The 21,575-nt window shown below is 42.3% G+C and overlaps 1 protein-coding gene across 1 annotated transcript in view; it reads right to left on the reverse strand.

The window, feature by feature from the left end:
• api5 (apoptosis inhibitor 5) overlaps positions 1–11,103 on the reverse strand; it is a 29,393-nt gene extending 18,290 nt beyond the window's left edge. Inside the window, exons 1-8 of the mRNA XM_033038892.1 lie at positions 10,902–11,103; positions 6,051–6,212; positions 5,670–5,763; positions 4,466–4,531; positions 3,576–3,727; positions 2,827–3,033; positions 794–898; positions 509–598 (exon numbers count right to left, since the gene is read on the reverse strand). Coding sequence (XP_032894783.1) covers positions 509–598; positions 794–898; positions 2,827–3,033; positions 3,576–3,727; positions 4,466–4,531; positions 5,670–5,763; positions 6,051–6,212; positions 10,902–10,970 — 945 coding nt within the window. The 5' untranslated portion in view covers positions 10,971–11,103. The remainder of the gene's footprint in view (positions 1–508; positions 599–793; positions 899–2,826; positions 3,034–3,575; positions 3,728–4,465; positions 4,532–5,669; positions 5,764–6,050; positions 6,213–10,901) is intronic.
• Positions 11,104–21,575: the final 10,472 nt, after the last annotated feature.

Consider the following 21,575-nt stretch of genomic DNA (forward strand, 5'->3'; position numbering starts at 1 on the left):
TCCTGGGATGTCAGGACTGTCTTATGAAGAAAGACTGGATAGACTTGGTTTATACTCTCTAGAATTTAGGAGATTGAGAGGGGATCTTATAGAAACTTACAAAATTCTTAAGGGGTTGGACAGGCTAGATGCATGAAGATTGCTCCTGATGTTGGGGAAGTCCAGGACAAGGGGTCACAGCTTAAGGATAAGGGGGAAATCCTTTAAAACCGAGATGAGAAGAACCTTTTTCACACAGAGAGTGGTGAATCTCTGGAACTCTCTGCCACAGAGGGTAGTCGAGGCCAGTTCATTGGCTATATTTAAGAGGGAGTTAGATGTGGCCCTTGTGGCTAAGGGGATCAGAGGGTATGGAGAGAAGGCAGGTACAGGATACTGAGTTGGATGATCAACCATGATCATATTGAATGGCGGTGCAGGCTCGAAGGGCCGAATGGCCTACTCCTGCACCTAATTTCTATTATAATAGAATATGAGATGTAGATGCCAGCAAAGATTTCAGGCTTACCAGCAATTTTTCAAATAATTGCTTCAAATTACTTTCCAACTTTTCCATATCACCACAGAAAGGTGTCATTTCTCCCAGCAACTTTAAAACCTACAAAATGAAGAACAAAGAATTTTTTTGCCTGACAGTATTTTAATAGAATTGATCTGGCAATAAAAAAAAATATATTAAGTTTACATCTACTTGTAACTCGTGGTTCACAAATTATGCTACTACGTCAGTTTACTAGAAGTAGAAAATATTGCACAAAGTAAGGAACAATAATTAAGGTCACCCAATTCTTACCTCCAACTGAATGTCAAGTCCTTCTACCGGACTAGTAAGGGAGCTCAGATTTGGTAATACTTGCTCACAGAAGTATGTGACAAACCTGGTTGAATGAACATTTTTCTGAAAGATAAATATAAATACAACTATATGAGGCATCACGTCTCACTGTATTTAGTACATTTCCTGGATTTAATCTTAATAAATTAAGATCAAATTGTTCCTTTTGGGATAATCCAAGGTTTTATTTAGAACAGAATTTCTAATTTTCAAAAATTAGCTTCCAATCTGGTTGAACAAAATCTGGTTGGACAAAGACCCATCATTTATTTATTTGCCTCTGTACTTCACAATTTGAGATTTGTAATAGAAAAAAAAATCACATGTGGTTAAAGTGCATTGTCAGATTTTATTAAAGGCCATTTTTATACATTTTGGTTTCACCATGTAGAAATTACAGCTGTGTTTATATAGTCCCCCTCATTTCAGGGCACCATAATGTTTGGGACACACAGCTTCACAGGTGTTTGTAATTGCTCAGGTGTATTTAATTGCTTCCTTAATGCAGGTATCAGAGAGCTCTCAGCAGCTAGTCTTTCCTCCAGTCTTTCCATCTCCTTTGGAAACGTTTATTGCTGTTTATCAACACGAAGACCAAAGATGTGCCAATGAAAGTTGAAGAAGCCATTATGAGACTGAGAAGCAAGAATAAAACTGATCAGCCAAACTGATTAGACATCAGCCAAACCTTAGGCTTACCAAAATCAAATGTTTAGAACATCATTAAGAAGAAATAGAGCACTGGTGAGTTTACTAATCGCAAAGGGACTGGCAGGCCAAGGAAGACGTCCACAACTGATGACAGAACAATTCTCCCATATACTAAAGAAAAATCCCCAAGCACCTATCTGACAGATCAGAAACACTCTTCAGGAGTCAGGTGTGGATTTGTCAATGACCACTGTCCGCAGAAGACTTCATGAACTGAAATACAGAGGCTACACTGCAAGACGCAAACCACTGGTTAGCTGCAAAAATTGACTGGCCAGGTTACAGTTTGCCAAGAAGTACTTAAGAGCAACCACAGTTCTGGAAAAAGATCTTGTGGACAGATGAGACGAAGATTAACTTGTATCAGAGTGACGGTAAGAGCAAAGTATGGAGGAGAAAAGGAACTGCCCATGATCCAAAGCATACCACCTCATCTGTGAAACACGGTGGTGAGGTGTTATGGCCTGGGCATGTATGGTTGCTGAAGGTACTGGCTCACTTATCTTCATTGATGATACATTTGCTGATGGTAGTAGCATTATGAATTCTAAAAGGTATAGACACATCTGATCGGCTCAAGTTCAAACAAATGCCTCAAAGCCCATTGGCTGGCGGTTCATTCTACAGCAAGACAATGATCTCAAACATACTGCTATGGTCAATTCTTGAGTGGCCAAGTCAATCATGTTACAAATTTATGACATGATAGAATTTTTAATATCCCACTTTGTTGATGTTATTTGATACATGTGGACACCCAACTCGTGCTTTTAATTTTGGTAAATCAGCTGGCATCAATAAACATTGTACACAAATATATAAGGTGATTCATATTGAAGTTCATAACCAGGCTTCTCTACCCCATGCTTAATTTCATAATGTCAGTGCATAGACAGACAATGGCCGTTACATTTTTGGCACGCTCCAAGTTTCAACAACTACTGGCAAGAACAAAGTCTTTGTGTTATTGACAAGTTTGCCACTTGAGTCCAAAGCCCTTTTAGCATCAACAGGTGATTCAACAAAACAAAATGAGGGGGGGGGGGGGCAACTATGTATAAATACTGCTGTAATTTCTACATGGATAAATAAAATGTATAATAATGGCCTTTATTCAAATCTGACAATGTGCACTTTAACCACGTGATTTTTGTCTATTGCACTGGCTATTGTAACTATCAAAAGCAAAAATAAAACTTTATTTTCAAAATATCTGGCAAATTAAATAGTTACATTGTAAAGGATAAGACAGCTATTAATTTATTGAAGTTTATCCTCACCGAGAAAAGCGGCACAGCCTGTCTTGTGCATTGTAGTAATCTGTCCACGGAATCGGGATCTGCAGGATTGAACACTTGCTCTAAATCTGCCTGTTCGGCCACCAACTCGACCAACTGTTGTCGACCACTCACTGTCTGAAGGTTCTTCAGGCTAGACAGAATTTTCATGAATAAAACAAACTCCTCTCCTGTAACATCATCAAGTACCTAAAAACAAAATATTTGACATAAATACTGCTCCTTAAAAAATTACGTTCCTCCCCAATTCCTTTCTTTTAAAATGGTGGGGATGGAGGAATGGGAATAAATTAAAAAATACTTTTGTCCTTTGAGTGCTGTAACCGCACTCACAACTACTTCAGGGACGACAGATGGCACAATGGGCTAAGTGTTCGGCTGGCAACCGGAAGGTAGCCGGTTCGAATCCCGCTTGGAATGCATACTGTCGTTGTGTCCTTGGGCAAGACACTTCACCCACCTTTGCCTGTGTGTGAATGTGTGTGAGTGATTGGTGGTGGTCGGAGGGGCCGTAGGCGCAGATTGGCAGCCACGCTTCCGTCAGTCTGCCCCAGGGCAGCTGTGGCTACAGAAGTAGCTTACCACCACCGAGTGTGACTGAGGAGTGAATGAATAATGCGATGTAAAGCGCCCTGAGTATTAGAAAGGCGCTATATAAATCCCATCCATTATTATTATTATTATTATTATTATTTAAATTTGAATTTACAGAATTATTTAAATTTACTTACCTTTTTAGACTCAACAAAAATGTATTCTTCTACTTCTTTGTTCATTACTTCTTCTGGTAATGCCTTCAGTTTTGTGGAAAGAAACTTTATGGCACGTTCTCGCACAATGTCTTCCCCTTGGATTATCTGTGTGAAAAGACCACCCAAGGTTCCTTTCCGAAGAAAGAAATTAAATGTTTTTTTAAAAATGTATTATGCACGTTGTATGAAAGTTTGCAAGAGGTATAATGCAAAAAGCATTAAAAAGCACAACTATGGAGCTATATTTCCAGATGTCCTTAACTTCTACATTGACAGCCTTTAATAATCAATACACATCATCCCCACAGATATTTACAAATCAATTTTATTCAACAACCAGAACTTGATTATATCTACATAAGATGCCATTTATTTTTATATCACTAGTCCTCCACATTTCCAAACTTAATTTTTGTAAAAGTGTTATTACTGTCTTAATTATTTTTACTTTTCCCCCCTAATTTGATGTTTTTACTCTTTGTTCTTTATTACTATGTAGGTTCTCCACCTTTTTCTCTCAGACTCCCAAGTGATACCCTGATTTATCACAGGTTAATAATCTGCAAGTCTTTACAGAATAATACAATTGCACAGCATTTTACCGAGCAAATTAAATGCAATCATTGTAACTTTCAAATAAACTATATTTTACATGTAGGTTTTCCCAAAATTGTCTCTTAAAAGTATGTGAAAAACGTGCTCACCTATTGGTATGTCAAATGAATGATACTACACAGGTAAAATGATGTACTAAATTTATATAACTTCTTTACAACACATTTCAAAATAGTACTTTCATGGCATATATTAAAGCTTGCCAAAATATGCATTAACAAAATATACATCACCAATAAGAAAATAGCAATTACCTTTAGCATCAATTTTGAATATACATATTAATGCATTATTTACCAAGTTGAACTCAGCATTATCATCTGGAAAAAAAATGGGGACAATGTAATCCAGAATTTGGTTATGTAATTGTAATCAGATTTAATCGGTTAATATTATTTGCTTAGAACACATTGCAGAAAGATTACCTAAATTTTCACTGCCCTTAACTGAGCCGTCAAATGCTCATCATGTAAACCCAATCATCCCTGGGATCATTCTCGTAAATCTCCTCTGGACTCTACAATGTCAGCACATCCCTCCTCAAATATGGGGCCCAAATTTTCTCACAATGCTTCAGCACCTTATGTCAGCGTACATCCCTGCTTTTATATTCTAGTTCACTTGAAACGAATGCTAATATCGCATTTACCATCCTTACTACCATTTCAACTTGTAAATTAACTTTTTGGGAATCCTGCACCAGCATTCCCTTGTCCTTTTGCACCTCCAATTTTTGATTCATCTTCCCATTTAAAAAACTGTCCACACCTTTATTCCTACCAAAGTGCATGACCGCACAATTTGCTACACTGTATTCCATCTGCCACTTCATTGGTCACTCTACCAACCTGTCAAAGTCCTTCTGCCAGCTTTCTGAACACTACCCGCCCCGCCATCTGTCTTCGTATCATCCGCAATAGAAGGCATCCAGTAACAAACTATTTTAACATTGCAATTAACCTACACGTACTGGTGAACAGTAATCAAATCAACTTATCAATATACTGCATAGACATTTAAAGTCTAGTATATAACCAGTCTTTGTACTATATGATGGGTTACAAATCTCCTTCAATTTTGCGCTAAAACTATGATTCTTTATTATTAGAAGCATCGCTGTTGTTCTAAAGTAACTTTTATTACTGAAAATCCAGTTGTGAATTTGACCAACCACCGTGCAACTGGCAGAATATTGCTCTACATGGTCAGCAAAAAGTGGCCTTCAAATGATCACTCTTCACAAATATATTTCCAGTTAGAATCCATAGCGGAGCTTAATAAAAATAATATTTTAGCTCTACCATAGCAATAGTTCTGACGAAGTCTTGAAGTATTATAATTTGAATGTCAATTTCTTTGAACTTTTACCTATTAATGTGATAAAATTGAACAGCAATGTAGGCAGAATAAAAGTTTAACTGAGAGTATTAAAACACTCATGTCAAAATATTCACATACCAGTCTGTAAGAGCTGTGTTAATATATCTGCAACTCTCGGAAGATTGTCACCTGTTGCAAACTGAGGCAATTCTTTAATGGCTTGACGGCGAATCTAAAAAATACATCACAATGTTATACTTATTTATTATGTTAAGTTTAATTAAATGATACGTTGCATTCATTCTTAAACATTCTGATATACTTTAAACATTTCCTCATTTATAATCAACAATCAAAACATAATACATTGGAACTTTACCATTCAAGACTATTGAAAATCAGTTTAGAAAACAATCAATTTCTTCTGTTATCTCTTCAAAAAAAATACTTCTTACTCAAATCTTTGACTCCCTACCAAGCCAAGATCAGACTGTAACAAAAATAAATGATAACCCTTACCGAAAGATCTTCATCCTCACAGAGATCCAACTGAGCATTGATGGCACTATCTGCCAACTCTGGAAAATGTTTGAAGAACTTTGGAATAAATTGTGCTGCCAATCTTTTCTCCTTGGGGCCACTCTTCACACCATCTAGAATAGCCTGATACGAATCCTTGTACTGTAAAAATAAAAATTATGGTTAGAATTTATTCACGAAGCCTCACAAAATATACAGATAATTCAGTTGCATAAAGTTCACCTTTCTACTGATCAAAGTCAAATCTGTGCAAGAACCATAAACTGACAGAAGCCATTGAATTGGAGATCAAGGCGCAGGATGGGTCATCTTAAGTCTGATGGGTCGATGTGAAAATTTGGCCCATATTCCAGCAATAAAATAGTCTATTCCATTTGGTTCAAATGTTCGGAGGTATATTCCAATCAATCATTTCCAAGATATTGAAATACATCTGCTTTCTGATCAAAATGTTGTAATCTGGTTTATTCTGGAAGTATTACTGGGTCCTGTTTTCACCTGACAAAATTATTCACTATTCCAGACATTCTGAAATTGCAAATTCTCTCCAAATACTCTGTCACCAAGTGCAAGGAGCTCACGGACCTGATTGCCAATATTAGAAGCAGTCAGCTTCCTTTGCTGCTTATCTCCATTCTCTGGTCCATTGTACACAGGACCAAACTTCCAAGATTTTGCCATCCACAGTCCTGAAATCAAATTTTCTCTCGCCTCTGCTATCTTCCACTCCCCCATCAAGCTCATCTAACATACACCTCTCCCACGATCTGTTGAGCACTTAAATTTCCTTCCTGCTCTCAAGTTAGCAAATATTATTTAATGCTCTCCACCCCAATCCTTCACCACCATCACTTATATTGTTATCACCTGTCCAAAAAATCTGAACCCTTGAACTCCCTACCCCTTCACCAATTTTAGACAACAGTTCTTAATCTCCAACTTCCCTTTCTTCTTAAGAATCCTTGAACTTGGAATATCCTTTGAAATGTTCACTGGATAAGGGGATGTCACCTGAACTCCTGATTGATATCTCAATGTTCATCCTATATTTATGGCCCCTCGTTATACGCTTCCTGACGTGGAAGCATTTTCTCCATGTTCACTATTAACATTTTACTCCATTTTAAAGAGTTATCTATGTGTATTAAAACTCAGTTAATAATTTGCGATTTGCAAACAAACTAATAATTCGAGTCATGATGACCATTAAAGCTCTGAGGTTGTTCTGAAACCCCATCTAGTTAATTAGTATTGTTTGGAATATGGGGGGGGGGGGGGGGGGGGGGGGGAAGGAGACCTTTGGTTGCCTCAACGGTTTTCCAAAGTGGCCCGCCAAGCCATTCAGTTGAACCATTACTGTAACATTCAACAGTAAAGGTATAAAACTAGACTGACTGCTTGGCTGCGACTTAGGCACCGATTTAAGAAACAGCAAAGTTACTCTCAGCTCAGTCAAATTTGCAAAATAATGTCTTACAAACATCAAGCCAGAAGCCAGATGTAAACATTGTGCTAATTCTCCTCCATCACAATTACTTAGTATCTTCTCACCAAAGCACAGACCCTCCAGGTGGGGTCATACAGTAGTTAAGAGGCAGGAATAAGTGGCCCTGAAAGGCACTAACATTGTCTCAAGGCTCCCAAAAGTTTCAAGGAATCAGGTCAAACACTCCATCAGCTGATGAATCAGAGCCCCTCCACGGTGATCAGTTCACAGAAGCACGAAATATAGCAATAGCACAGCATGTAGTCAGGGTGGGAAAAGTTGATGTCCATGATTTTAAAAAGCCTTAGCAACCCCACATTCAACTGGCCAAGCACTGAAAAATATAGCTGCCAGATTGGTGCAGTACTGAGTGAATAGGAGGGAAAACTTCATCCTCAATCTACCTGCTTCACAAGCATCTCTGGTAGAAGTGATTACCACGAATCTTCCTATTGTAAAGTCCTGTTTGAACACTGCTGACCCTCCACCATGCCATATTGCATTGCAAATGTGTTAATTGGGATAGGTTCATAAGAGATCTGGCAGCTCAGACCCTTGGAACGAGAGATTTGCCAAGCCACGTGTTTAAAGAATGGCAACCAATTTTTTTTTTGCTGCTGTTGATGGTCCACCGGACTTCATTGCTACCAAAATCATTAAATTCATGGCATAGCCAATCACTTGCTGTTTCATTACTATCAAGCCAGAGGATCAACTCTAGCTAAATAAGGAATGTAGATAGCATACAGGAGCAACACCAAGATTACCTACAAATTAAAGGTGCAGGCCAAATGAAACTGCAATGCAGAACTTTAATTACTATGCAAGGAAGACAAAAGGTTATGTTTCCTCTAATAAGCAACTCACCACCTGATACCCCATGGCCTTTCCAACATTTGCAAGGCACAAGCCAGAAACATGCAATTCTCCCAATGAGCGTACCTTCAGTAATTTTCTAAAGGCTTGACCCATTCATAGCAAAGCTGCCCGCTTATTTGGCTTCTCATTAAACATTCATTCTCTTCATGGACAAAATGCAGCATCTGCAGTACATACAGTGCCCTCCATAATGTTTGGACACATTGCTTCACAGGTGTTTGTAATTGCTCAGGTGGTGTTTAATTGCCTCCTTAATGCAGGTATAAGAGAGCTCTCAGCACCTAGTCGTTCCTCCAGTCTTTCCATCACCTTTGGATACTTTTATTGCTGTTTATCAACATGAGGACCAAAGTTGTGCCAATGAAAGTCAAAGAAGCCCTTATGAGACTGAGAAACAAAAATAAAACTCTTAGAGACATCAGCCAAACCTTAGACTTGCCAAAATCAATTGTTTGGAACATCATTAAGAAGAAATAGAGCACTGGTGAGCTTGCAAAGGGACTGGCAGGCCAAGGAATACCTCCTTTATGACAGAAGAATTCTCTCTGTAATAAAGAAAAATCCCCAAACACCTGTCCGACAGATCAGGAGTCAGGTGTGGATTTGTCAATGACCACTGTCCGCAGAAGACTTCATGAACAGAAATACAGAGGCTACACTGCAAGATGCAAACCACTGGTTAGCTGCACAAATAGGATGGCCGGGTTAGTTTGCCAGGACGTACTTAAAAAAGCAACCACAGTTCTGGAAAAAGGTTGTGGACAGATGAGACGAAGATTAACATATCAGAGTGATCGCAAGAACAAAGTATGAAGGAGAGAAGGAACTGCCCAAGATCCAAAACATACCACTTCATTTGTGAAACACGGTGGTGGGGTGTTATGGACTGGGCATAGAAACATAGAAAATAAGTGCAGGAGAAGGCCATTCGGCCCTTCGAGCCAGCACCGCCATTCATTGTGATCATGGCTGATCGCACCCCATTAAATAACCCGTCCCTGCCTTCTCCCCATATCCCTTGATTCCACTAGCCCCTAGAGCTCTATCTAACTCTCTCTTAAATCCATCCACTGCCCTCCGTGGCAGGGAATTCCACAAATTCACAACTCTCTGGGTGAAAACGTTTTTTCTCACCTCAGTCTTAAATGGCTTCCCCTTTATTCTAAGAGGGGGGGAGGCATGTATAGCTGCCGAAGGTACTGGCTCACTTATCTTCATTGATGATACAACTGCTGATGCATAATGAATTATGAAGGGTATAGACACATCCTATCTGCTCAAGTTCAAACAAATGCCTCAAAACTCATTGGCCGGCAGTTCATTCTACAGCAAGAAAATGATCCCAAACATACTGCTAAAGCAACAAAGGAGTTTTTCAAAGTTAAAAAAATGTAAATTCTTGAGTGGCCAAGTGAATCACCTGATCTGAAACCCAATTGAGCATGCCTTTTACATGCTGAAGAGAAAACTGAAGGGGACTAGCCTCCAAAACAAGCTTAAGCTAAAGATGGCTGCAATACAGGCCTGGCAGAGCATCACCAGAGAAGACACCCAACAACTGGTGTTGTCCATGAATCGCAGACTTCAAGCAGTTATTGCATGCAAAGGTTATGCAACAAAATACTAAACATGACTACTTTCATTTCCATGAAATTGCTGTGTCCCAAACATGATGGTATCATCTACAAGATACACTGCAGTTATTTGCCCAGGCTACTCTAACAGTCCATCCCAATGTTATGGCCTCAACTACCTAAACAGACATCTCAAAGAAAAATACTTATTTAGATGCAGCTCCAATGTATTCGCCTCAGTCCTATCATTTCATATATCCATAATTTGTTGTTCAAATAATTCTTAATTATATTCAGATTTATTTTTCCTCATTCCATACGTGTCGTATTCTCTTCAAAGTCATAGTACGAATTATCAAGTACGTCTGAAGAAGGGTCCCAACCTGAAACGTCACATATCAATTTTGTCCAGAGCTGTTGCCTGACTCGCTGAGTTACTCCAGTATTTTGAGTACCTAAAAACAGGAGGGGGAAGACGAAATGCGTAGGAAGGATGTTGGTTTACACCGAAGATAGACACAGAATACTGGAAAAACTCAGCGGGACAGGCGGCATCTCTGGAGAGAATGAAGAACCTTCTGCGTCTGAAGAAGGGTCTCGACCCGAAACATCGCCTGTTTCTTCTCTCCAGAGATGCTGCCTGTCCCGCTGAGTTACTCCAGCATTTTGTGTTTATCGCAGGCGGGGAGAAGGGTGAACCAGCGAGCAGCGGCCACCCTCAATAAACAAGCAGCCACCACCCCCCCGTCCACCTCTAGTCGGGCACCGCTCCTTCACTCTTCTCCCCGGGCAGCCGGCGCGACCCAGGCCTACCCTGAGGCCTCTATATCGGCCCCGCCGCCACCACCGCTGCGTCTTCGCCGCTTTCCTTCCCCCTCCCGCCGCACTCACCTGGCCCAGGTTATCCGTGGCGTCGGCCAGTATCCCATAGTTGCGGTACAGTTCCTCCACCGTGGTCATTTTGTCCGTCAAGGGCGAGTCGACACTACTGTGCCGCCGAACACCGACTCTGCTGATCCTGGGTCACTGGCACCGCACAGCCTCCCCGCCAAGCCTCGCGATGCGATGCGCGGCACTCACCCCGCTCAGCAGCGCCCACCGCAGGCCTGGAGGTCAGGCAGCAGGCGCTCAGCCCATGCAACGTGTGCCCATGCCTTCAACCAAAGATTTGCCTTCAACGTCAGGCTGGACGAGGGTCATAAGGAGAAGTTAGGCCATTCGGCTCATCATGTCTACTCCGCCTTTCAATCATGGCTGATCTATCTCTCCCTCCTAACCACATTCTCCTGCCTTCTCCCCATAACCTATAAGATCATAAGGGGAGATTATGTGTTCGGCACGGACTAGAAGGGTCGAGATGGCCTGTTTCCGTGCTGTAATTGTTATATGGTTATATGGTTATAAGCATTTGGGTCCCAATTCGAAATGTCTGCTTTGACCTGTTGTTTTCACACCTTACCCTTCCATATCTCTAGTCTCCCTCGCCCCTGACTCTCCGTCTGAAGAAAGGTCTCGACCCGTTTCCTTCTCTCCAGAGTTGCTGCCTGTCCCGCCAAGTTACTCCAGCATTTTGCGTCCATTTCGGTGTAAACCAGCATCTGCAGTTTCTTCCTACACATTTTGTCTGCCCCACTGCAAAATCTCCTCAAGGTATACCTACTTTGAAGTTCTCTCTCCAACGAGAATTTTGCAACACCCTCTTTCGCTGCTCCCCCTCTGTGATTCCACCTACTCTCCAGCTGTACGACCACGTTTAACACAGACTCGCTAACCAAATTAACCTACAAACCTGACTGTACGTCTTTGGAGTGTGGGCGGAAACTGGAGCACCCAAAGAAAACTCATGTGGTCACAGGGAGAACATATAACTCTATACATATAGTATCCGTTGTCAGGATCGAACCTGATGCTGTAAGGTAGCAACTCTACCACTGTGCTACTGTGCAGCCCCTACTTTTGCCTTTCACCGCAACCAAGGATAATTTACAGTAGCCAATTAGCCACGTATTAAATGTGATGGGTAGGAAATGTGGGAAATACCTTGCCGTCACGCAGAGAGTATACAAATCATACATCCAGCCAGAAAGGTCAGGATCAAACCCAGGTCCTTAGAGTTGTAAGGAAAGGGTTAAATGACAATGGAAAACATCACTGTTAACCCCACATAATATATGCCATATTATCAACAAAGGATAGCTAGAGAAATCTATGAACTATGAAATAAAACTTTTATTCTAACTTTAGGACGGGCAAGTGAATCTCATAACGTATTCCTATTTTAATTTATCTTGCCTTACATTCTGTATTACACATACAAAGCAAGATAAAATTGATTGAATCCTTTGGTTTATATTTTACACAGATAGTGCTTGTCAAAGGGACATGGCAATATACTGATATCCTTTACTCCCTTGTCATATTTATATCTCTCTTCCTGCTAAGGATGTATTTATGATACAGCTATTTGTCACAATAGTTCAGAATTGTTATTGATTGTTCAATAGAATTCAATTGACCTTCTGTATAGAGATGAATGATTCTTACCACATTTGTCCATTACTAAAATGAACCTCTCTCTCTCTCCCCTTATCTCCCAATATTTTGTCTCCTTTTCATCTCTGGCCTTTGACCTAAGTGACAATCAACCCCCTTCACCTGTATGCACCTATCATTTGTCACGCTTTGTCCCGCCTCCACTAGCTTTCTTCCACTACAACAATCAGTCTGAAGAAGAGACTTGACCCGAAACTTCGCCTATCCATGTTTTTCATCGATTCTGCCGGACCCGCCTGCTACTACAGTGCATTATTTTTTGCTCATGATTCCAGCATCTGCAGTTGCCTGTGTCAACCCATCTATATTTACATCCAAGTCATTTATATAGGTCACAAATATCAGAAGTCCCAGCACAGATCCCTGCTGAATTCCACTGGTCACAGACCTCCAGCCTGAATATCGTTCTTCCACCACAACCATCAGTAAGTTAGTTATGGATCCATATGAACAATTCACTGTTAATGCCATGCATAATAATCTTCTGAAGAAAGGTCTCGACCAGAACATCACCTATACCTTCGCTCCATAGATGCTGCCTCACCCGTTGAGTTTCTCCAGCATTTTTGTCTACCTGCGATTTTTCCAGCATCTGCAGTTCTTTCTTAAACATAATAATCTTCTGTATTGGTCTTCCTTGGGGGACCTTATCAAATGCCTTACTTGCAATTGTTTGACCTTGTACTGCTATAATGATGTGTAATATTTATGTCTACTGCAGAATAAAACTGTACTTAGCAAGTCTTTGCAAAGTCATCGTTAATCATCAAAAAAAACTGCAGATGCTGGAAATCTAAAGTAAAAACAGAAAATGCTGGAAAGATCTGCGGAAATAGAGGGGCACAGTATAAAAACAGGCCCTTTTGCCCACTGAGTTTGTGCCGATAATCAACCTCTTATTTACATAATCCCCACATTCCCACATCCCATCCCTAGGATCTACCACTCTTCAACCCACCAAGTCCATTTACAATGGTGAACATCTTTGCACATCTTTGCAATGTGAGAGGAACCCAGAGCACTCAGGGGAAATCCATGCAGTCAAAGGGAGAATGTGCAAATTCCACACAGATAGCATCGAGGTCAGGATCGAGTCTTTTGAGCAGTGAAATTGTGGTTCTACAAGATGTGTCATTGTGCCACCCTAAAGAAAGAAAATGAATTGATCTTTTCAGATTTTTCATGTTGCCAAATTTGTTCTCAGTCCTCTGTTGGCATGGTTGGATCCCACTTCTGCTAAGGTCAGTCATCAAGCCTGCTTCAGTCAGACTTTAGACTTTAGAGATGCAGCATGGAAACAGACCCTTTGGACAGGATCCTTATATGGACAGGAAATAAGGTCCTATCTCCGTATAGTTCACACTTAAGCTCTGGCAATATCATCAATAGAGCCAGGATTTTGCCATAAATGCCATGTGCCTTTTCATGCCTTTTTTTGATGATTTCAGTAAGATAATGCCTTTTTCATGATTGAGTGCCTAAATCAGCCCTTTTTTGACATTTTAACGTAACTTGCAAGAAAATTTACACTACCGGATGAAACCCAGCTGTAAGTGGGTGTTAAATGGTGATTGGAAAGGGGTGCATGGGAAAGAGTCCAATCTTTACAAACTGGAGTCATGCTTTAAGTAGGTGTGATTTGAGTGGCCAGTGCCAGTTATTAAAGTGGCCAGTGCCAGTTATTAAAGTGTCCGTGCCAAGCCTCAGAATCAGGTGACTGTGAGTACAGAGTGACTGTTTAGCAGCCTCACAGCCTGTGGCAGGAAGCTGTTTAGCAGCATCAAAGCCCAGACTACAAGACTGCTAAACAGCTTCCTGCCACAGGCTGTGAGGCTGCTAAACAGTCACTCTGTACTCACAGTCACTTGATTCTGAGGCTTGGCACGGACACTTTAATAACTGGCACTGGCCACTTTAATAACTGGCACTGGCCACTCAAATCAGCTGCCCTGGACATTTTTATGATTGGTATTACTGTATTTTAACGTTGTTGTTTTACCTGCTTTTAACTATTTATACTGTTCCATCAGGGACTGGATTGTTTTTAGTGTTATTATGTGTGAAATGTTTTGAATTTCATGTGCGATGCTCCGGTATTCCCTGGGAAACGTCTTTTCATTTTGCACTGTACAACTGTTGCTTGCAAGATGACAATAAAGGTTGATTGATTGATTGATTGAAGTGGTAATTGGGGAGGAGTAGGTGGGGAAGGATCTAGTCTTTTCAAACTGGAGTCAGGCTGTGAGTAGGTGTGAAGTGTTGGTTGGGGAGGGGGTGTGGGGGTACCAGGGTTAAGTTTCTGTTTATTGAAACTGCAGTAGAACTCGTTCAGGTCGTTGGTCAGCTGACGATTGTCCAAGGAGCAGGGGTTTTTCCTCTTGTAGCTTGTGATTACTTGCAAGCCCCTCCACACTGAAGAAGAGTCATTTGCTGAGAACTTGCTCCTCAACTTCTCAGAGTACCTTTCCTTGGAAGCTCTGATTCTTCTTCTCAGCTTGTACTTGGCTTGCCTGTAGAGGTCTGCACCCGTTCATGTGGGATCTACCCCTGCAAACGTCAAAATGCCTAAAGTCAAGTCAACGCCTTATAAAAAAACTGAACGATTTGGTGAGAGTGTATGGGTGTGATATATTCTCTGCAGACAACTGTGTGCTGTTTTGCAAAGCATATGAGAAAGCAGTGAATCATGAGAATAAATATTCAGTCTCCCAGCATTTACAGACAGCTAAACACAAGTCGGCGACAGGGAAACTGAAGGTAGGAAATTCACAAGCTTGTCTCCTCACAACATTTACTGCTGGCTCCGGTCGCAAATCTGAGTTTGAGTGATCTGTGCAAAGCATTCATTGATGCTGGATTTCCACTGTGGAAATTGGAAAACAAATCTCTCAGAAGTTTTTTAGAGAAATACACAGAGGAACATATATCGAGCGAGTCATCATTGCCGAAAAATTATGTTGACAGCAACTTCAACATTGTTGTGCAGAAAATTAGAGATGAAGTTGCACTCAACAAAATATGGATCTCAATAGACTAGACAACCGATGCTGTGGGGAAATATGTTGCCAACGTGGTCATTAGTCCACTGGAGGCAGGTCAACCATCAAAGGAGTATTTGTTGACATCGGATGTATTGGAGAAGTCAAACAGCTCAACTATTGCTCAGTTGTTTACATCTTCACTTGCTGTACTTTGGCCAGAAGGTATAAAACACAAGAATGTTCTTCTGTTTGTGACTGATGCAGCTCCGTACATGAAAAAAGCTGCTTGTGCTCTTAAAGATTTATTCCCCAAAATGTTGAATTTGACATGCTTAGCTCACGGACTCCATAGAATTGCCGAGCACATACGTAGCTTGTTTCCAAATGTCAAGAAAATCTTCCTCAATGCACTGTCACGTGTGCAGTTGTTCAAGGCGATGCTCAAGCCTACAGTTCATCCAGGGCTAACCTGAAGAGGGGCATCAAGAAGGCCAAGCACTGCCATAAGCTCAGAATTGAGGAGCACTTCAACAACAACTCCGACTCCCAACGCATGTGGCAAGGCATCCAGGCCATCACGGACTATAGACCCACCAACACCACCCCCACATCCAGCGACGCCTCCTTCCTTGAGGAGCTTAACCACTTCTATGGCCGCTTCGACAGGGATAATCTAGAGACAGCCATCAAGGCTGTGCTCCCTGCTGATCACCAACCCCTCACACTCACCCCCTACGACGTGTACGTGGCACTGAGTAGGACTAATGCACGTAAGGCTGCTGGCCCTGACGGCATCCCCGGGCGCGTGCTCAGGGCCTGTGCTGCGCAGCTGACAGACGTCTGGACTGACATCTTCAACCTGTCACTTGCCCAAGCAGTTGTCCCCATGTGCCTTAAAACCACCTCCATCGTGCCGGTGCCAAAACACTCCACTGCGGCAAGCCTCAACGACTTCCGCCCAGTTGCACTTACTCCCATCATCACCAAGTGCTTCGAGAGGCTGGTCCTGGCACACCTCAAAGGCTGCCTACCCCCCACATTGGATCCCTATCTGTTTGCCTACCGCAAGAACAGGAGTACGGAGGATGCCATCTCAACGGCACTTCACTCCGCCTCTCCCACCTCAACAACAGAGACACTTACGTAAGAATGCTGTTCATCGATTACAGCTCAGCATTCAACACCATTATACCCTCTAAACTGATCACCAAACTCGGTGACCTGGGCATCGACCCCTCCCTCTGCAACTGGATACTGGACTTTCTAACCAACAGATCCCAGTCTGTTAGGTTAGACAAGCACACCTCTTCAACCCTCACCCTGAACACCGGCGTTCCACAGGGCGGTGTGCTGAGCCCCCTCCTCTACTCCCTCTTCACCTACGACTGCACCCCTGTACATGGTACTAACACCATCATCAAGTATGCAGATGATACAACGGTGATTGGCCTCATCAGCAACAACGACGAGTCGGCCTATAGGGAGGAGGTCCAGCTCCTAGCAGCATGGTGCGCTGACAACAACCTGGCCTTAACTCCAAGAAGACCAAGGAGCTCATTGTAGACTTCAGGAAGTCTAGGGGCGGCACGCACACCCCCATCCACATCAACGGGACGGAGGTGGAACGTGTTTCCAGCTTCAGGTTCCTGGGGGTCAACATCTCCGATGACCTCTCTTGGACCCACAATACCTCAACTCTGGTCAAGAAGGCTCACCAGTGTCTCTACTTCCTGAGGAGATTGAAGAAGGTCCATCTGTCACCTCAGATTCTGGTGAACTTCTACCGCTGCACCATCGAGAGCATCCTTACCAACTGTATCACAGTATGGTATGGCAACTGCTCTGTCTCCGACTGGAAAGTACTGCAGAGGGTGGTGAAAATTGCCCAACGCATCACCGGTTCCTCGCTCCCCTCCATTGAGTCTGTCCAAAGCAAGCGTTGTCTGCGAAGGGTGCTCAGCATCGCCAAGGACTGCTCTGACCCCAACCATGGACTGTTTACCCTCCTACCATCCGGGAGGCGCTACAGGTCTCACCGTTGCCGGACCAGCAGGTCCAGGAACAGCTTCTTCCCTGCGGCTGTCACACTACTCAACAATGTACCTCGGTGACTGCCAATCACCCCCCCCCCCCCCTCCCCGGACACCCCTCCCACAGGAAAAACACTATGACTGTATGCATGTAAATAGATTTATTTAGTGAAATCATATTCTATGTCGCTCTTCCAGGGAGATGCTAACTGCATTTCGTTGTCTCTGTACTGTACACTGACAATGACAATTAAAGTTGAATCTGAAGTTGAATCTGAATCTGAATCTGAAATCTGAATCGGAAATGGCACCCGAGATCCTGACTGCAGCAGATTCTTCTTCTTCAAAACAGTTGACGATTTCTTTTATCGTTTCAAAATTTGCAGCATTGTAGAGTGCAGCAGAGAGCCATGTACCCATTTTGAATAGGTGGGGTACATGGCTCTCTGCTGCACTCTACAATGCTGCAAATTTTGAAACGATAAAATAAATCGTCAACTGTTTTGAAGAAGAAGAATCTGCTGCAGTCAGGATCGTCAGTGACATCATGCAGAAAAAGTCCTTCCAACGCGATCTTGTGTTTATTGCTTCCGATTTTGCAAACTTCCCACAAGCTATTACTTCCCTTGAGAAATGTGGCAAAACATTAGTGAATAACCTGCAGGTTTTCAACAAAGTAACTGACGATATTCGTAAAGTTCCTGGCGATGTAGGTAAAGACATACAAGGAAAATGTGGCCCACTTGCCCAGCTGGTCAGGATCCTGTTATAATTCTTGATAACTGTCTTCACAGTGCCATTTGCAAACTTACTTATCATGCTTTGTACATTCTCCTCCAAATCGTTGATAAAGATGTCAAACAGCAATGGGCCCAGCACCAATCTCTGAGGCACACCACTCATCATAGGCCTCCAGTCCGAAAAACAATCTTTCACCACCACCCTCTGCTTCCTACCATGAAGCCAATTCTGTTTCCCCGATTCCATGTGATCTAACCTTCCAGAGCAGCCTACCATGCGGAACCTTATCAAAGGCCTTGCTGAAATTCATATACAAAAGGAGTTAAAATGTTTGGTGACTGGGAGAAGGGCGACAAAGCACTCAGTCTTCCTTGGCCTATGCGATCTCCCAGTCGCCAAACATTTTAACTCCCCTTCCCACTCCCATACTGACCTTTCTGCCCTGAGCCTCTTCCACTATCAGAGCGAGGCCACATACAACTTGGAGGAACAGCACCTCATATTTCACTTGGGCAGCTTCCAACTCAACGGCACGAATAATGATTTTTCTAACTTCAGGTAACCTCTGCATACCTTCCCATACCTCCAGTGTCCCCCCTCCCTCCCTCCCTCCCTCCCCTCAGTCTGATGAAGGGTCTCAACCCTATTTCTTTTCTCCAGAGATGCTGCCTGACCCACTCAGTTACTCCAGCATTTTGTGTCTATATACAGAATAATGTATTGACTCTATTGGGTGCACTAGTCAGGTTGCTTAGAATTAAGCAAAATTGTATAAAAAGATTTTAACATTTGTTTGCACAAGATAAGATAACTTAGTTTTTAGAGTCCCCTTGAAGGCTTGCTAACAAAGTGAAGAAAGTTTCTTATTTTAATGTATCTATTTTCAAATCAAATATCAGATTTTGTAATGTAATCTGATGCAAGGATTATTGTATACACAAGATGGCAGTAGAAAACAGCGTAACATATTGGCTATAGCGCTAAAAGTTAAAAAAACTTATAAAACTCTTCCTCCTGTAAAATTAAAGCAGACTGTTCTCCTCATATACACGATGAATATAGCTCAAAAGGGTTGTGTTTACTACAAAGAATATTGTGTTATGTTTCATCTATCTGATAAAGGAATATTCTCAAATCAGATCATTTTAGAATACTTTTGAGGATATAAAATTGACACAGTTGAGACAAGGAACACTCTTTAATAAAGACTTGTAAAGGACATTGAGACAGCCACTGAGATTTCCATCGAAGTAGGGTACAGGAACGAAGTACGAAATTGGATTGATGGGAATGTCCTGATATCTGGTATAGACTAGATGGTCTGAATGGCCTTCTTCAACATAAGGAAATGTCAGTTCTGAAAGATATAATTAGATAGTTGATGCACAGAAATATGTGACTAACAGGACTGATTGGAATGTGCTTATATCTGGTAAAGACTAGATGGCCTGAATGGCCTCCATCAACTTTATAAGAAAATGTGAGTTGTGAAATATAAATATGAAATTAGATAGTGGATGCACTAACAGGAGTTGATAATAAAAGCTTATTTAACCCAGATATGAATGGTAGAACCAGTTTTGTGAAATTTCCTAAGAGAATCCAAAAATAAAATGTAAATGTCTGAAAGATTAAATGAATGAATGAATAGGTTTATTGGCCAAGTATGTACACATACAAGGTATTTGCCTTGGTGCTCCGCTCGCAAGTAACAACACGACATGCAGTAAATCATTAAGAATAAAACATTAAAACATTAAGAATAAACCATTATAGTTTAAACATATGAACAAAATAAAATGCCAGAGCAAAAGGAGGCTGCAGACTTTTGGTTATTGGGTAGAGCTACTGCGGTTTTTATGTCTGGCTGTGGCGGCTTTGACAGTCCGGAGTCTCCTTCCAGGAGGAAGTGCTTCAAAGAGTTTGTGGCCAGGGTGAGAGGGGTCAGAGATGATCTTACCCGCTTGCTTCCTGGCCCTTGCAGTGTACAGTTCGTCAATGGGGGGAAGGTTGCAGCCAACAACCTTCTCAGCTGATCAAACAATTCGCTGCAGCTTCCGGATGTTATGCTTGGTGGCTGAGCCAAAACAGACCATGACGGAGAAGGTGTGGACAGACTCTATGATGGCAGTATAGAATTGGACCATTATTGCCTGTGGCAGATGTGCTTCCTCAGCTGCCACAGGAAGTACGTCCATTGTTGGGCTTTTTTGACTGTGGAGTCGATGATGCCCCCCACCCCCCATTTAAGGGTAGAGGGGGAAACATTGTCCGGTCCTGGAGATATCTGGCTTTTCTGTCTTCTGAATAGCCTCTCCACCTCCTCAATTTCTATTGTTGGTGATGGAGAAGTTGCCAGATTGATGATGTGCAGCAAGGATGGGGTGGGTAGTGGACGAAGGCCCAGTCTTTGCAGACTGGAGTCAGGCTGTGAGTGGGTGTGAAGTGGTAATTGGGGAGTGGGTACCAGGGTTAAGTTTCTGTTTGTCGAACCTGCAGCTGTGGTAAATCCACTCAGGACAATTTCCCAATCCTGTTGCAGTTTATAGTGCTCTCTATATTATGGAATTATAATTTTTATGGGAAAATCACGCTAATATAATCTATTTCTAAATATCTAACAACATAAAGGGAAAAGGAGATTGTGAATGATTTTAAAATGAAACTTAATCATACTTAATCAGACAGAATTCCTCCTCATAGGCTCCAAAGCCACACTCAGCAAAATCAATAACCCCCCTCTCACCATCGACAGCACCACTGTCTCCCCATCTCCCCAGACCCGCAACCTTGTCGTGATCTTTGATTCCACCCTCTCCCTTGAGCCTCACATCCGCCATGTCATTAAAACCTCCTTCTTTCATCTCCGCAACATCGCCAAACTCAGACCCTCTCTCACACCGCCTGCTGCTGAAAGACTCATCCATGCCTTCATCTCCTCCCGACTGGACTATTGCAACTCACTTCTCCTTGGCATCAGCTCCACCTACATCAACCGACTCCAACTGGTCCAGAACGCAGCCGCCCGACTCATCACCCACACCAAATCCTGGCATCACATCACTCCAGTCCTCAAAAAACTTCACTGGCTTCCCATCTCCCACCGGATCACCTACAAAATCCTGGTCCTCACCTACAAAGCCCTCCACCATCTGGCCCTCCCATATCTCACTGACCTCCTCTCCCCCTACCAACCCTCACGGTCCCTCAGATCCACATCAGCCGGTCTCCTCTCCATCCACAAGTCCAACCGCAGTTTT

This window comes from Amblyraja radiata, chromosome 20, assembly GCF_010909765.2.
Source record: "Amblyraja radiata isolate CabotCenter1 chromosome 20, sAmbRad1.1.pri, whole genome shotgun sequence".
Taxonomy (NCBI): domain Eukaryota; kingdom Metazoa; phylum Chordata; class Chondrichthyes; order Rajiformes; family Rajidae; genus Amblyraja; species Amblyraja radiata.